The sequence below is a fragment of the Eschrichtius robustus genome, chromosome 7 (genome assembly GCF_028021215.1).
Source record: "Eschrichtius robustus isolate mEscRob2 chromosome 7, mEscRob2.pri, whole genome shotgun sequence".
Taxonomy (NCBI): domain Eukaryota; kingdom Metazoa; phylum Chordata; class Mammalia; order Artiodactyla; family Eschrichtiidae; genus Eschrichtius; species Eschrichtius robustus.
Genome location: NC_090830.1, coordinates 121,724,363 through 121,743,340, shown reverse-complemented (window position 1 = coordinate 121,743,340; position 18,978 = coordinate 121,724,363). Strand labels below are relative to the sequence as shown.

At 37.6% G+C, this 18,978-nt stretch overlaps 1 protein-coding gene across 9 annotated transcripts in view; it reads right to left on the bottom strand.

The window, feature by feature from the left end:
* Positions 1-18,978, bottom strand: part of VTI1A (vesicle transport through interaction with t-SNAREs 1A) — a 346,106-nt gene that overhangs the window by 317,702 nt on the left and 9,426 nt on the right. For all 9 annotated transcript variants that reach the window (XM_068548556.1, XM_068548560.1, XM_068548563.1 and 6 more), the window contains exon 3: positions 14,736-14,846. In XM_068548556.1, the coding sequence (XP_068404657.1) occupies positions 14,736-14,846 (111 nt within the window). The remainder of the gene's footprint in view (positions 1-14,735; positions 14,847-18,978) is intronic.

Sequence of the window (18,978 nt, the reverse complement as noted above, 5' to 3'; positions counted from 1 at the left end):
CAGGGGACACAGGTTCGAACCCTGGTCTGGGAAGATCCCACATGCCGCGGAGCAACTAGGCCCGTGAGCCACAATTACTGAGTCTGCGCGTCTGGAGCCTGTGCTCCGCAACAAGAGAGGCCCGCGCACCGCGATGAAGAGCGTCCCCCACTTGCCGCAACTAGAGGAAGCCCTCGCACAGAAACGAAGACCCAACACAGCCGTAAATAAATAAATAAAAATTAAAATATATATATATATAGTTAGTATTTCTAGTTCTGCCGGGTTTAAAAACATTCCTCTTCAGAGTGAAAAGTAAACTTTTATTACAAAGGGACTGTTGTAGATGATTTTGGTCTCAGAAATTTCTCTCAGAAAATGCCACAATACGGTATATGTTAAATATCAGTGCGAGCCACAGTGCCATCTATGGCCACATTCCGTTTGAATTAGAAAACATAATTTTGCTACTTTGATAGTCCCTGAACAGACTAGGAAAATAGAAAGCCCTCTCAGCTATAAAATGCACGGACAAAAATCTCACCCCAAATCTATATTTCCAAACACATAGAAGCATTATTGTCTTAGAATCTACCTGAGTGGGTAATAATTAGCTAAAAAGATGTAAGTTTGTGAATCTTATAATGATAACATCTTGAAATTATATACTTTCATGATGATAATTTCTCTGACTGCAGAGTCTATAGCAAAACAATATAACCATAAACCAAGACTCTTCAATCAATTCACTATGTTTAAAGAAAACCTGAGAAAATAACTATTTTACTTTAAGAAACAGAATAGATTTTAAAGTAGTAATTAAAGGGACTTCCCTGGCAATCCAGTGGTTAAGACTCTGTGCTTCCACTGCAGGGGGCACGGGGTCAACCCCTACCTGGGGAACTAAGGTCCCACATGCCGCACAGTGTGGCCAAAAAAAAAAAAAAAAAAATAGCAATTAAGGCTCAGGATAGTATTTTTTTCCTAATCTGAGTCCTTTTTGACTGCAGTTCAGAAATAGTTTAAAAGTTATTTCATAATTAAAATACCATTTGATATGATGATAAGATTTAAATTGATATCATAAACTATGGGTTATATTAAATTAGAAGTTCTCCAACCTGGCCACAAAAAGAACTTCAATTTTCTCCCTAAACAAGAGAAATCCTCTAGTAATTCTACTATCAAGTTGTAAGTTATTTTCCACACACCAATGCACAGCTATCATCATTTGGAACCAAGTAGATTTTCTCTCTTTCTTTCTATTCCAAATTCACTCGGCTTACTGCCAAGAGAAAATACAGACACAGGGGAGGCAAAGAGCAATTCTGCTAAGATCAATGAAGGTGTTGGCCATAACAGAATCCTATTTATCTGCCACATCCATACTTCTTTTTCTCTGATTAGAGATTACTAGCAATTTCTTGACAATTCCTTTACAAAATTAAGTTACAATCAGTCTTGCAAGACATCACAGGGGGAAGGAAAAAAAAATATATATATACATAGTTTTTTCCTACTAAATCCGGAAACAACATATATATATATAATTTCTATAATCATATTTCTGTTCTTACAAGGGAATTAATATACCTGTTTCCAAAGCAAAGTGCATATTTATAAACAAAAAATTCACATGAAGATGTTCTATTGGCATTGACCTCAGGTCAGAGGTCAAAGGCACAGTCTATTTAGTAGTATGAGATTAAAGGCTGAGGGTTTTATTTTTTTCTAGGCTCAAGTGAGAATTTAAAATATTTGTTTTGCCACCTAGGGAGAAAAATTATTCATGCTAGGGCACCTGTTTCCCCCAAATAATGGCTATCATGGTACCTAACTTTAAACCAAAAAGAAATTAATTTTTAAAGTCATTTGATGCAAAAGACATGTGGGTAACTGTCACTGTAAGATACTGGCTTTTGCCAAGTTAAAAAAAAAAGTATTTAAAAGAATAGCATTGAAGATTTGGGAGAAAAAGAATGAAAGCAAGTTAAACGGCACTGCAACTCAAATGAAAGAAAGAGCTTCATTGTTTTAAATGCTTCCTTAAATATAAAGCAAGCACATTACCCAGCATGTGTAATCTTTCAATCACTTCTAATCACAAACGAGATAAAGGCCAAGCTCCTCAACTTAACCGGCAAGGCTTTGCCGAGCTCTCAGGCTCATCAAGGGCTGATGCCCAATTCGCAGCCCAGACCAATTAAACCACAACGTCTGGGAGTGGGCGCTAGGTGGCAGGAGTTCTTAAAGACCCCCAGGTGCTTCTAACGTGTAGCAAAATTTGGGAACTAAGGCTCTAGTCCCACATGTTAAACCTGGAGGATATCAAACACTCTAGGCCTCCCCTTCCTCCCTTCCACGATATTATCCTCCTCCGCTCCCCACTTTATGTTATTCTTTCAACCTGAGGAGACCCTGCTTCTCTCAAATTCCTCCTCACCCTTCAAGTCTCAGTGTGGGTATTCCTTCCTACTGGGTGCCTTCCCTCACAACCCCACTTCATTCCTACACAAACACCTGGGTTGGATGTCCCTCCCTGAAAGTGTGCCCTTTCACATACTCTCCCATCAGAACCTCCATCATTTCACTTACCTGAGTAAGACAGTTATTGACTACGAGCCCCTTGAAGAATATGTCTTATTCATCTTTTGCTCTCTTGCACAATGCTTGATGCATGATAAGTACTATATATATGTAAGTTGTTTTTAGTAATCTATACCAAAACAACAACAAACTATTGAAAACCACTAAAATTAAAAAGAATGAAATGAATAGAAAGAACAGCAGCTTGAAAGTTCTCTTCCGCAGCTTCCTTGTTTGTTCTTTAGTTTGAAATTAATTTTAATAGTATTTGTTTTCACTAGTGAGAATTTGATTTAAATCATTTCAGCTTCCACCATATTATTTCTAGCTGTGTATTACACTGCCTTGTATATTTGGGGCATATTATAAACCAAATTCTCAGTGTATGACAATATTTGAAACTTTTTAATTATAAAGCTATTTGGTTGTTGTCTTTAGGTATGCTAAAGTCAATTCTTTGTTGATATTAATGACAATATTTAACAGATACTACAGAATCTTCCCCCTTCTCCTTCTCAATACTGGTATGTTAGGCCAGTGACATAACAATGCAAAGACAGTGACTTCTAATAGTTTCTGGGAAATGTCAGTTATTAAAATTAGGGAAGGGATGGGAAGCAAATTCAAAGTAAATAATTCAACATGTATTTTGAACTCTAGATGAAAAACTCAGTACAAATATAACTCTAATTAGTAATATGATACATATAATAAAACGATATAAAACAATATAGAGTATCATAATTCTTCTATGTTTAACTCTGACTCTATTACCACAAGGTCAAGGAGAAACCTTGCTTGCATAGATTAATTTCTAAGACGTCTTTTACAAAATAAAATGTGCTAGAATATAAAAGCAATCCAACGTAGAAGGTCATATCTGAGAATAAGATGGAAGATTTCATGTTTCAATCCTTTGTGTAAGCTCCTGCAGTTCGTCTTAAAGCACTGAGAAGGAAGGTTTAGGATATTGAGGGAATATTCTGACTTGGAGATACTTTAACCTCTAAACTCTTTAATTCTAGGATTACTACTTGTGCATAGCAAAGCCACTGACTATAAATCAGTGCAGTTCCCAAAGTATTTACACATTTATTATCTTATTTGGCCCTCATATTTCCCCATTAGGTAGGCAGAATTGATAAGACGATCCAAATCTGCAGATCCAGAAACTGAAGCCCAGAAGGAATATGCCACGTCTGAGGTCTTGGGTCTACATTCCTTGGGCTTTTCTCACTATTTCACACTTCCTCTCTTGGCAAAGTGGTCCATGACCAAATTTAGCTTCATACAATTTTAGAAAAATATGAGATAGACCATTTCTAACCAATGTCTAATAATACATGTATGATATTTTTTTAAGGGTAAATAAAGCCATCAAATAAGGACCCTGGATCAGACAGCATTTGAAATGGATACCGCAGAACCACGTTCTTTAAAAAAAAGTAGAAAAATTTAAACTTCATTGAAGCTAAAAAGAAATCTGCAAGGTTCTAACAATGGAGATTGTTTTCTCCTTTCTAAGTTTCACCATAAAAATTACATACGGCCATAAATAAGACAACCCTAGTCTTACTTCAGTTGAAATTTATTTGTAGACTAGGTTTACATAAAAAATCAAAATAAGAAAGCAATGAAACAAAAAATGTCAGTCATTTAATATGCAAAGTTGCAATGTTTCAGTAGGAAAGTCAAAGGATGTCAGGTAAAAAAAAACTCAGACAAGATTAACAAAGGGCACCCTTGTTTTAAAGTACAGAATACACTCTTTAAGAAACTCATTTCATTTCTGTAATTAAACATTTCGCACCAAGACCAATACCATGCAGTTTGACTTTCCAAACCATAAAATCCAGCAGTCTTTCTCCATTTTAAGAATGCAATTACAGGTCAAATTCTTTATAACCAATAACAGAAATCACTATTTTCACAGCAGATTTCCAAGTCCAAGACAGTGATAACTTGTTTTAAACAATACTTAACAGAACCAAATGGAGAAAATTTGTAAATTTCCTCAGAATCTTCTGTGATGGAGCTTGACCTACAGAAGCTTTTGTGAATTTGCAAAGGCACGAGGCGCCTCAAGAACTAATAAAGTGTAATGAGGATGAAGTCCCATTTCTTGATGTTTCCCAATGTGACCACACTTAAGCATTTCAGAGGCATTTCTAGCAAAGGCTTTTAATTCACGATCTGATGAACTTCTTAAAAGAAAAGCCAGAAGACGAATTTGACTCCACATATGTTCTTGGTTTTATTCTTAAATATGAATTTTCCATTTGGGAGAACTAAAGGACAGAAAGTTAAACAAAACAAGCCAGAAAGAGACTATCTGTGTGCATGGTCCATGTCCTGGTAGGTTTCCAAGGACCTGAAGTCAAGAGGAAAGTCTCTGGCAAAATCTCTTCTAGCCCCATTTTAACTTCTTGTACAGGAAAGCTTAAACTAGTTGACACAGCAAAACTCTTCAACCACTACTACACAGCTGAAAAACCTTCACCCTAGAGACCAGATAGGGCTCTGTCTTCATCACAAGCAGCTCAATGCTCCTAAAAGCTATGAGCTAAGTCAGAAGTGCCTAATCCATTTTAAGTTTTGTTCTGAACCTCACAAATGTGGAACTGGATAAAAGACAATAAGAATGGCATAAAGAGCAATGGAAGATTCGTGAAAAAAAGAAATGAGAAGGCAAAGTCGGACCATGATGTGTCATTCCCAGTTGCTCACTTACTTCAGCAAAGCAAAGCACAAAACTGACATGCTTTATTCTAATATGTTTTAACCCTAGGGCCTAAGTATGAAATCTCTAGCTAAGTCAGTGGTATTAAATAGTTCAATTTTGAGTTTCAAGATTCCTAGAACATAAGCTTTAAGAGGGCAGTGAACGTGCGGGCATCTGTGCTACGGTCTTGAGGCCTTTGGTTGCCCTAGCAACATCACAGCATCACTGTCACCCACTTTAAAGTTTGGCATTTACCAGGAGAGTGCCTGGCAAGTGCTTTGATAAAAGACATTTTATTTAAAAATCAACTAGCTACTTTTCTTTCCAAGGACTAGTATACCCTACGTGAAAAAAGAGCATGGCCCGAAGGCAAAAAAAACAAGTAAAAGGCTTATCTTTTAAACTACATAGTACTTCTCCCAGGGAAATTCAACAGGGGTGCTGCAAATCTTGATAACTGTCTCTGACCATGTATTTGCAGAATATCAGACTATTTTTGAGCATGGGACAGTTTACAAGCAACCAGTAAAAAGTTTACTATTTATGAGCAAACAATTTAACATTAAAACAAAGTTGGCTTTTTGACTATGGCAATTAGTTTCTTCATGTTCCAAACACCAAATAACATTTTCCCGTTAATTTTTAAACCAATGTGGCTTTAACTTAAAATAAACTGTACATCAAAAGAATGGAAAATAAACAGCCAAGAACACAATTTGACGAATTGGATTTATTTAGTTTATTTATCTAAACAGGGACCATTGGATCTCTTTAGTAGGCTGCCAGTTGCATTGGGCTGGTTAATAAAACATTCAACAGTGTCTTCAGCCAATATAGAAATGCAAATCCCATCAGAAATATTTTATTCATGAAGCAGTAATTTCAGTTACTACCAGTTCTTTTTTAAAAAATGGCACTCTGCAAATAAACAGTGCCATCTAGTGACTAACAATGAAGCCAAATTTATCACCAGTTTATAGTTAAATCTTTCAAAAATCTTACCTGTTTTTATCTTTCCTCTTTATTTCCTAGGTAAGATCAAAGTGGCTAGGCAAAACAAACAAACAACAGAAAAGTCGATAATAATTTGTTAAGTCATTTAAGAAGGATTATAAGCAGACACAACTACATTAAAACCAATAAGCTTTATCATTCTTTTTTGTTTGTTTTAAAGCAATTTAGCACCGTTTCCAGAAAACATACACTTCATCTGCTTAGAAAACTCAAACCATAGAAATAACATAAAGTCATAACAAAAATTTGCTCCTTCTACCATAAAATGACACTAAAACTTTAATTCCAATGATTTAAAAAAATGAGTAAGTATCAATAGATAGAAAAAAATCTTCCAATAAAATTCTAATATCTTATCAGGAATCTGACACCAATTTAAAAAAATGTACACACACAAGAATGTGTGAGTGCACACACAGAGATATATCCATCCCAGTACACACTTCAACTTTGCCAGTAACTACAGTGGACATGGAAGTTATTTTTGCAGGTCACAAAGCTCTACAGGAGGTAAAGACAATGGTCTGAGGCCCAAAGCAGTCATCATGAAAACAGTCACTTTGGAAGAAAGTGTCAGAGTTTCCAAAGGGAAGAAAATCTATTAAGGCCAACATCAAATTCAGTACATAAGACCAATGATAAAATATTTAATACATACTACTGTTCCATTCAAGAATACATGGTGGGGAGAAGGGTCAAGAACATGAACCTTTAACAGCATCCTGAATTAGGAGACCAGGGTGACACGCAAACACAGATCAGCCCCAGAAGGCATCACCATAGCTGAAAACAGACTTTTGAATCCATTTCCTGTGTCAGCCTTTGAAATTACTGGGCTCTGTGAGTAGAAGATTTACCAAGGTCAAAGCCTGGAATGAGAATCCTACAAACAAAGAAGGCCAACTGCATGATGATTTTCTAACAATTTCACCTATCGAGGCCTTAGGAAACAAAATCCTCAGAAAATAACTGCAAACAAGTAAAATCATGTATGTACACGTACAGTATTACTTTCTTCCTTAAAGGGATCATAGTCATATCCGGATAACTAAAATATTCTTCAGTTTCTGATTACAAAATTTTGAAAATGTAAAATGAGATCAGTTTTAGACCAGATATGAGAGCCATGCATATCTGCTAGCCTTACCAACATGAATATATCTTCCATGGAAAAGTATCTTAGAAAAAGAAATCTCAGTTGTATTTAACTCTAGAATTGTGAAGTCCCCATAATGACAGATCATGACAGTATCTTTTTCATATAATTATGGGTTAAATGAGTGATGTACATAAAGTACTTACCTCTGGTCTGCCTATGATTTTTAGCTCTTATTTTAACATTTTGATACAGAGAAAATCATAGAAAGAACAACAAAAATGATCTGATAAATCACAGTAAAAACATATTTCCAAGGAATATTTTAATTAGAGCTATAATATTGTTGATAACCTTTGATGTGATAATCTGCCTTCTGAGAAATGACCCTAATGAAATAATCCTGTTCTAATACGTTCATTGCAGCACAATAAATTATGGAGGGGATAAATGGAAATACATTAGGATTCAACAAAAGATGAACTAATATCACTGACTGAAATATTATGCACCCATTAAAATGATTAAGAATTTATAGAAATGGAAAGTACCAATGTTAGAACCTTGTAAATGTGGATCGAGTAGCATCATTATTATGTAAAATAAAACAACAAATTATACAAAAGAGAGGGGAAGGGAAGATTAGAAGGAAATAAATAAAAATGTAAAATACGAATCCTTTGAGGTAATAGGGCTAAGGTGATTTTTTTTCTTCTTTCTACTCTTATTTATTTCCAGAATATTCTATAGTGAGCAGGTATTATTTTTACAGAGAATCCAATAACAAATGTAATTTTTTAATGGAAATCATATTTATTAAGTGCACATAGTGGAGGAAGATTTTGCTGGGATGATTCTGTCCAGTCTGGCTTTCTTATTTCTTTCTAGAATGTACTTATGCTCCTGCAAGAGGGACAGCTGATGTCATAATTACAACATATTACCACTGACATGATCCAAATTTCTAAAACATGCTTTCATGGTTTTCTACAGCTTCCACAGAACAGAAGTAAAATATCTCAAGAAGCCACAAGAACAGGAAAGATAAATAAATAGAAGCATCAAGTTTTTGACCTTTCAACAAAAGTCATAATTTAAAAGGGTTCATCGCTCTCATTTATACTTCTTTAGTCTATCTTAGACTTAAAAAAATAGAATACAGCCACTGGCTTCAGTCATAAACTCGGATACTCAGGTTGTCCATTCACCTGTTAAAAGAGCGAGTGTAGGTAGTAGCAGTGAAAGCTTCAAGCTGTTCCACAACATCCTTTGAACCCTGACCTAAGGGACCAACTCCGATAGTCTGCAGGAAGTTGGGTTTCCAGGACCATTCAGCCTCACTGCTGAGACTGTCAATAGAAGTGCCATTCTCTGATGTAGACAGCTCTGCACTAGGAGCTGGTCTAACAATCACATCACATAGCCTGCCAAACAGGAAAAGGACAGCATTCGGGCACCACTGACCTGGGATAGAAGTGAACTTGAGACTGGGGCTAAAAAGCTCTACTGCTAATCCTCCACCCTAAATCCTGTAGTCTGTATACATCTTAAAGGAAGTTCAGTTTTGTTACAGAAAAAAAAAAAAAAAAGAAATATGCAACTATACAAATCAGCCACAAGATGGCGTAAGCATCATAGTATTACAACATTAGATGCAAAAGACATTCATCATTCAACACACCACGTCCTCATGACTTAGGGAATCTTATCCTGGTACATCACTTATTTGTCCCTTTCTTTTTCTACTTACTGAGACTTGGTCAAATACTTTATACAACATTCGTTTTTTGTTGTTGTTTGTACAAGTTTAGGGGTTTTTGTTTGCTTGATTTTATTTTCTTAAGAAGCAAACAATAATCTTAACCTTGAAAAAATCCTCAACTACATTTTTCCTCCTTTTGGCTGGTTCATTTTCCTGGACATGACCATGCCCTAGCTAACGTCATTCCAATACTGAAGGAAGAAATTACAAGAATGGCTTAAATACATGAATTCTAATTTTTACATTGTTTTCAAATATACAAAGAAGCTATTAAATTGATTTTTATGAAAATGTGAAGTTGAGGGTAGGGAGTTGCAAAGGATCATGGAGAGAACATCAGAATGTGTGTTTAGGTTATTTGATTCTGGTCCTGGCTCTAAACAGCAGTGTGACTTCAAGGTAAGACATTTGGTCCCCCTGGTCCTCCGTTTCCTCATCTCAAAAATGTGATTGGATTTGAACTTCTCTGGACCTAATATTCCTATTACTCTGAGACTATAAGAATCCAAAATGAACAATATGAGGCTATGAGAGGCCAAAAATCAAGAAAAATGGAATTAGGCAAGTGAACAGAATCATCAGGGGTAGCAACAGTGTAAAAGGGAACATAGCGATGACTGCTGATTTCCCTTACCTTCCCACAACTATGACTGCAAATTATAACCCCTATTTTAAAATCTTTTAAGTATTATTTATTTATTTATTTATTTAAGTATGTATTTAGTCAGCTACAGATTAAATTCTATGATACGTCATTGTCAAGAGCAGACTATTTTTTTTTTCATTCTCAGATGTACACAATTATCCACTAAGGATTAATAAACATTAAACTCTCCTGAACTTTCATGCCAGTAATGACAGCGTAATTGATACAAGACCAACCCTCCCTCTCTAAACAACTATAACAATGGACAAAATGTGTGAAGCAATCGTTTTAAAACACTGGACAATAGGCAGTGTAGGACTGAAATCCTGTGAGGAGAGAAGACTTGAAATGAACCCTACAATCACCGCGGCGCTCAGCCCGCTGATCAGATGCCAGCACGGGGGATGGGGAGCCCAGATGGAGCCCAGCATGTCTCTAAGCTGAGGAGGTAGACACTGGAGGTGGGGACTACTGAGATGGATGAAACTTAGCAGAGTAATGGAGAGAAGGAGCTCCAGAAATCTATAAAGGGGTCCTGTTAAGTCTTTGGCTGAAAATGAACTTGCGTATGTAGAGGTAAGAGGTGTAACAGAGGACATGTATTGGGGAGCCATGGGTGGAATGGAGATTCTGGAGGTCACCCAAAGCAGGGAGAAACAATTCTGACCAAACAGAGGGTGGAATATTCACTGAACGCTCCAGTCATTCAAATGGAATCCAAGAAAGACAAACCTCAAAAGTCAGGCTACTCTAGACATGTCCTAACAAAGTTAACAATAAGCCTTGAAAGGATCTGTTAGTAAATTATCTGCTTGCCCAAATAAAGGCCAACATTCTCTAAAACAGGCACTGTCAACAGAGGTGACATTATGCCCAGAGGCAAGAACTGGTTCTTGGGAGGATGAAGAATCTTAAATATTACAAAGATGCATGGCCCTCCAAAGGGCCACAGAACATGAACAGATGTACAGACAAACAGTATATTTATGGTATTAAAATTTCCTGGGGAAGAGAGGAGCAATTAGGAAAAAAAAGTCTAAAAAATTCCTTAGTGGAGTGCTAATGAAAAAAAGATTGAGATGCACTACTCCAAAGGAAACCAACAAATTCTAGGTTTTTAACAATTCAGCAGGCAATGAGAATTCTGTAGGATTTTGTGGAACAGTGTGACATATTCAGATCAGTGTGCTAGAAAGATATTTCCAGAGTGGAGTGGAGGGCGGTTTAGATTGGGAGAAGAATGGAAGGAGGCAAGGCTACTACGATCATCCGGACTGAGAAACATGAAGGCTTCCAGTAGTGGAGATGAAAGCAGGAGCTATTTAAGTGACAGGATTGTTAACTCTCAGTGACCAACTGGATGCACAAGAGGATGAAGAGGGGAAAATTAAAACATCACTCTGAAGTGACTAGTACTTGTCAAATTTAAGTGTTTGTGTTTAAAGGACTCTGCGGTAGCAGTGCCCAGTAAGTAGTAAGAAATATGAATTTGAGCTGTAGGGAGTTCTGAGTGAGAAATGCAAGAGAATTATAGCTGTGGTATTGAAGCCGCAGGAGCGGATGATAGCACAAGGAGGAGGACAGTGGGGTAAGTGGAGAAGAAGTCCAAAGAAACCAGGCATCTGAGGGACAGGCAGAGGAGGAGGAAGAAGAGGGGCCAAGAGAAGAAAGCAAGCAGACAATGGGGTTGAAGAAAAAAGTACTGAGTTGTCCTCTACCTTTCGCCATTGGCATAGATGTTCCCCCAAAGTCCTGATATTGCAAGGGGAATAAGAGAACTTCTTCATTTGCAATAAACATTGCAACTGAAGGACCAATTGAATATTGAAGGACCAATCTCTACTATTTTTTCCTGGGATTCAATACTTTGAGGTATGGTGTATGACTATAAGAAATTATCAGATGTCTTTAAGAAGATATTCTTCATTCCATTAAAAGACAAAAGAGGGCTTCCCTGGCGGCACAGTGGTTGAGAATCCGCCTGCCAATGCAGGGGACACGGCTTTGAGCCCTGGTCTGGGAAGATCCCACATGCTGCGGAGCAACTAGGCCCGTGAGCCACAACTACTGAGCCTGCGCGTCTGGAGCCTGTGCTCCGCAACAAGAGAGGCCGTGACAGTGAGAGGCCCGCGCACCGCGATGAAGAGTGGCCCCCACTTGCCGCAACTAGAGAAAGCACTTGCACAGAAACGAAGACCCAACACAGCTATAATTAAATAAATAAATAAATAAATAAAATTTAGACGCGTGTCAAAGCACTTTATAAACTGTGAGTCCCGTACAACAGAAGGTGGTGGTGGCGGTGGTGAAGGACGTTTCCTGACACAGCAGAAGAGAGCTGCGGCAGCAAATAGACAGATGAACACATGAATTTTTTAATGACAGCCTGGAGAATAAATGTTTAGCTCCTAGCTGCTGTTTCCATTTTTCTTTATAATAGAAAATATATCTGAGAAATGCTTATCCAAATACATGATACCTAAAGGACTCTATTCTTCAGGAATGTAATTCTTAACCATGGGGTAGCTGACTGACAAGCCACAAAAGCAATATAATTCCTGAAAAAAAATTTTTTTTTAAGAAGAAAAGATTAAAACTAAGTTCAGTGTTAACGGGCTGAACTATTTCCCCCCCAATTCATGCACTGAAGTTTTAATCCTTAACACTTCAGAATGTGATTGATGTGGAGATGGGGTCTTTAAAGAGTTAAATGAATTAAAATAAAGTCATTAGGGTGAGCCTTAATCCAATATGACTGGTTTCTGTATAATAAGAAGAAATTAGAACATAAACACATACAGACTGTGTGTGTATGTGAAGATACAGGGAGAAGATACAGGGAGAAGACGGCCATCTACAAGCCACAGACAGAGGCCCCATAAGAAACAAACCCTGCCAACACTTTGATCTCAGACTTCCAGCCTCCAGAACTTCAACAAGACAAATTTTTGTTGTTTAAGATGCCCAGTCTGTGGTACTTTGTTATGACAGCCCTAGCAGACTAATATGCTTAGCTGATTTAGAAATCAAGAGAAAAATCTTTGGGAAAGCGTTTCATGAAGGTGAGGTAAGCAAACTAAAATAATCCTTATAAATATTTTATTTTACTTTCATCATTTATATTAAAACATTAACTTTAATTAGAACTGTCTAAGTACAATTTTGAGTTGTCAAATTCTTAAATCAATCCAATTTTCTCACCATATCTCATTCTTGCTGAGAGAACCTGCCTTTCACAAAGTGGTTAGAGAAGGTTTTATCTAGTACAGAGCACAGAAGCAAGGCAGTTACATTTCTTTTCTGAATTTAGGCCTATCGTGGATTCCAATTTTAATTTTTAATTAATAGGCGCACAACTTAAACGGCAATTGCATCAGAGTCACTGACATAGCCCATCTCAGCTTCTCAGGAAAATATCCATTATGATATAAAATAAACATGCAAAACTGTAAATCACCCTACTTCCAGACTCTAGGTGGAATTTCTACTATTCAGTACCATTGGCCTTATAGTGGAAGGGTACACTGTAGTCTAGCAGATATAGCCTCCAAAAGTAAAACACCTAAGGAAGGAACAGAGGCAGAATGATCCTTATAAATTCTTCACTTTCTTTATGAATTTGGACCCCAGGGTCAGAAATAATAGTACATTTACATGCCAACACCTGACTCCTGTCACTCACAGGCAAAGCTCAGATCTTTCCTCATCTACATTTTTTTTTTAATTTAAATTTTTAATTGTGGCAAAATATACTTAATATAAAATTTACCACCTTAACCAATTTTAAGTGTGTAGTTCAATAGGGTTAAATATATTCACATTGTTGAGCAACCAATCTCTACAACTTATCTTGCAAAACTGAAACTCTATACCTATTAAACAGTAGGTACCCAGTTGCCCCTCCCTCAGCCCTTGGCAACCACCCATCTACTTTCTACAAACACTACTTTAGGTACCTCAAATAAATGGAAACATAGTATTTGTCTTTTGTGACTGGCTTATTTCACTTAGCATAATGTTCTCAAGGTTCATCCATGTCAAAACATATGTCAGAATTTCCTGCATTTTTAAGTCTGTATAATATTCCATTGTATGCACACACCACATTTTGTTTATCCATTCATCTGTTGATGGACACTTGGGTTGCTTCCATTTTTTGGTATTGCGAACAATGCTGCTATGATCAAGGGCATGTACATATCTCTTCAAGATCCTGCTTTCAATTCTCTTGGGTATATACCCAGAAGTGGAATTGCTCACCTGTATCTTTTCTACTCCTGTTACTTTCTAATTACTAACAATTTTAACATCAATATCTTTAAATTTATATTCTTAAATTTGCTATAAGGTGGGTGGAGTTGAAACTCAGAGATATAGGAAGAGAAAGCTAAATATTCTCATGAGACAATCAACACAAAGGATCCCTTATATAAATTATTAATTGAGTTCCTTTTGTCTTTTGGGGGGAAGGGGTATAATGTATCTTTTTAAGACTCTAATAATAAAGGCTATGAAGCCTATCCCAGAAAAAAATACACATAGAAACACACATCTAAAAATACTGATATAATTTCAGGACATTCACGAGCCCCTGAAGCCCATCCATGAACACTGCAGTTTAAAGGCTGCAAACTCTGAAAAGGCCCAAAATTGGATTTCAAAATTCTAATAAATGCTAAATGCCAATAAATACTATCTAAACTCAAAAAACCACATTATTTGGATCTATTTTGTGAGTCAGGAATCCAACATACCTTCAAGTCCATCATTAGCCAGCTCTACAAGCATTTTTAGATCCCCAAGTCTTTGGCACAAGCTCCCAAAGACGATGCACTTAATGCTGACCGAGGTGTGTGGGGGCAACAATAAAAACGACGTGAAAACCAGTGTGAAGATCGGTAAGTACAACAAAGGGTGCAATCTGACTCACAAAATCTGTCTCAAGTTTTCCCATTTCTTGCTTGTAGCTTCTCATCCTGTTGCTGTACATTCCTCGACTTTGGGGTGGTATCTCTCGGACTTCCAAATCCATCTGTTCCAACTGGAAGGGTGAGAGAAAAACATGACTTAAACCATATGCTTACTCTTCATGTGACTAGACATTTCGAGCTGAAAGGATTTAATTCCAATTCCTCAGTTTACAACTTGAGGAACCAGACCCAGGGAGCTAACTGCCTGTGGTCAATTGAACACCGGGACTATTTTTGTGCTCCATGTTTGTTAAGGTCAACAAATAGGTACTGAGTGCTTGCCAAGGGACATATAGAGTACCAAAGTGTTTACTTTGTCAAGAATTTTTTTAAACTATGTGCATTAAGCCAAACATCCTCAATGATAATGATCTGACTTTCCGTGGAGTATCCTATCATTCCACCCAACCGGGTCCGGTCTTCTGACCCCAAACTACCAGAACTATGTGAAGATAAACCAAACCGTTATTTCTACAATTATCCTATGAAATGTCAGCCCAGTCTTAGTCATTTGGTGAAAATTCTCCTGGAAAGTCTTTTCTGATTAGGAAAATCCCATGGCAACCAATATGGGACCTTGAACTCCAGCCTTATACTTTTTAACCATGTTGATATGGAGTTAAATGGATACAGTAACGTAAAATTACACAAAGCTCACTGAAATCAGAGCAGGGCACTTTATAACAACCTGTCGTGATATAACACTTTGCATACAACACATGAGCATTTAACGGGAGGCAATACAGAAATAGTATGATGGTTAAGAACACAGGCTTTCAAGTCAGACGCCTGCGTTCACAGTTCACATTGTAGGCTACACTGCTTACTAGTCATGCAACCTTGGACAGGCTTCTTAACTTCTCTGGGTCTTACTCTTTCCATTTCGAAAAACAGTATGTCTTTTGTAGGGCAGTTATAAAGATTAAACAGGGTAATTCCTATAATGTGCTTAAGACAGTGTCTTACTTGGTAAACACTAGATTAATGTGAATAACAGGAGTGATGATTACTGATGATGAAGAAGAAATACAGCAAGCATGATACAAGGTATCAGCTGTAGTTTATTTATACTTGGCATTAAAATATAAAAACCAACAACTACAAATTGGCTCAGGCCATGTCTAATAAACTCACATCTGAAAATGTTGTCAGATATTTTGCCTTTTAAAGCAAATAATCCTAATAAATTATTTCCATGAACACTATCCACTTGGCACTAATAAAACTCTTACTTGTCCAATGTTAGAGTCTGAGTAACAACAGTAGAACTCAGATAAACCAAAACACCATGTTTCAATTCACAGGCCTTAATTTTTATAAAAAAAAAAAAAAAGATTGTTTTAATTACCCTTGATTTATGCAGTAACCATTTAAATTATTGACATGTCTCAACATAAATGTGAAGCACCAATAAATTAGTTACTCAGCAAGGCAATTATTTAGAGCACTTCTCTGAAATCATCATTATGTGCTTAGTTCTAATAAGGTCGAGCAGGATCATCCAGACAAATAACTGCAAAAGTACATGTAAGAGAAAGTCCGAGAGTTAACTACATTTTTGTTTCGGGCATTTTACAAGAACACTTAAAACTAACCAAAAGGGGCTTCCCTGGTGGCGCAGTGGTTGAGAGTCTGCCTGCCAATGCAGGGGACACGGGTTCGAGCCCTGGTCTGGGAAGATCCCACATGCCACGGAGCGGCTGGGCCCGTGAGCCACAACTGCTGAGCCTGCGTGTCTGGAGCCTGTGCTCCGCAACAAGAGAGGCCGCGATAGTGAGAGGCCCGTGCACCGCGATGAAGAGTGGCCCCAGCTTGCCACAACCAGAGAAAGCCCTCGCACAGAAATGAAGACCCAACACAGCCATAAATAAATAAATAAATAAATAAATAAATAAATAAATAAATAAATAAATAAATAAATAAATAAAAAATGCAAACCTTTAAAAAAAAAAACTAACCAAAAGTAGGTAAGAAAGAAAAAAAGGAAACACACAACAAACACTTTAAATGAAACCAGAAATAAGGCTAATCTGCACTAGTTTCATGTTGTCACAACATTCATGTGACCAATGTCAAGTGGAAGACATGGTTACTATGAGACATGCAGTGTCCAAGAGATTAATGCAAACTGTTCAGCAGAAATACAACTAATCCTAATAAGTAAAATCATAATGAAGTTCTTCTCCCAGCATCCTCATCAAAAGCACAGTATGTAATATAATGATCAGTATCCTTAATAAGGATGTCATCAGAATTAAGTAAATCAGCTGCCTGATCATTTTAAACAAATAGAAACATACCTAAGACAAAACTCTTTATGTTAGTAACAAATGGAGATGACCATAAGCTCCATGGGGGTATGACTCGGTTTTTCTTGGTACAGTGAAACCTTGGTTATCAGGAAACCAGCTTTCTAACATCATCAAGTAAATCAATGTCTCCAAAAGAAGGCAAACCAATGAACCAAAACACAGGTTTTGATGGCAAACAAAACAAAACAAAAACAAAAACACCCGCTACTGAGAACTCAACAAGATAAGAAGTTAACTCAAGATCCAAAGAACTGATCAGTTGTATTACTTATGGTAAGCCTGCCAACCTGAAAGAAGCAGCGTCCCGGTTGGCAGCTATGGTATATAAAAGGCCAGCCTTTTCACGTGAAGGCCAGGAAGCATGAGAGAAACAGCTGACTATAAAAAGGAGAGAAAGGAAACAGAAAAGTACTTGGGATAAAAAAAGAAAACAGAAGACTTTCAAAAGAGAGGCAGACATGAGAAGCTGAGGCGTTAGAACAAAGCTGCCCCTGCAGAGACAGTGAGATTAGAAGTAGGTCTTACAGGGCGAGGAGAGCACGGGCGTTCCGACAGCTAGAAAAGCAGCAGAGCCAGGCAAGACGGAGCAGCAGCTCTGCACCTCGCCTCCTTAGCATCCAGACACCAAGGAAAGGTCTGCGGTGTGATGGGGGCTACAGCCGCCTATTCCTCAGACCCCGCAAAGCAGCAGCCCCCCGAGTATGGTCCTCTTAACAAATGTTACTCAGGCAAATAAGCCTGGGAAGTGCTGCCCCTTAGAGTCCCTTCCTAGAGACTCGTCGCGCCTCGTAGCCTACTTTAGGGTCTAAGAAGGTTCTACAGAAAAATAATAACCAAAAAAAGACCCGGAATTGGAGAATTCTGTTTAAGCTACAGTTTCCCGAACTTGTTTGAACAGGCAACGCCAGTTAACAGAAACACGCTTTGGGAAACTGTTGTAAGTTTATCAGTTAGAACACCAAGTAGTACCCTTCAGTATTTAGAAAAGCAACACGCTCATTTAGGACCACAGTGCAGTAAAAAGTTGAATCATACTTGCAATACCTGGCTTTGAAACCAAAAATTAGGACACAATATATTTTAATACTTTTTGCTCCTTGATTTGAGAAGCTAGCTAGAGCTCTGGGTTTAGCATGTCTAAGTACAAATCCTTACTTCACCACTTACTGGGTGTGGGACTTCAGATAAGTTACTTAATCTTCCTAAGCCTCAGTTTCCCCATCTACAAAATGGGGGTAATGACACTCCTCTGTGGGTCTCTCACGCTTCTACATGTCTTGCTGGGCATGCCAAGAATGCAAGGTCCTGACCACTGATTCCCAGGCAGGGAACAATGTTGGGGTAAGAAACAATGTGTCCCTCGGGGCAAAGAGCAGGCTTACTTACAGGCTGCTATAAAGCAGTATGTTCCCCAGGCTCCATGTTCCTCTCCTATAAGATAATCCGCTGTATGTGGAGGCATTCTTCTAGGCAAACATGCATCAGCCCTGTGGGAACTGGGCCTCAGGGAACCGACGCAAGCCTGCTGCAACTTTGGCAGCTGCTTTTGCTGTGACTAATAAAAGCCTTTGGTCTCTGACCTAGAAATCTCATGTCTTCTATCAGCATCCATGAAGTTGTGGCAAGCTCACTTATTGGTGAGCAAGTAAGGGAAAATCTCGATCCTTAACAATTTTTGACAAATAGTACCTGTCTCACAGGCTTTTGGTGAAAATTAAATATTAAAAAGCAAGTAATACCCTTAACCCAGTGTCTAGTACCCAGGATGCCTTTAACAAGTGTTAGCTATTTATAACCATTACGAAAAGTATTATGAAGGAATAAAAATTCGAGGTGGACATTTAATGAATCACCTTTACTAAGAAGAATAAAATCCCAAGAAGCGATTAAA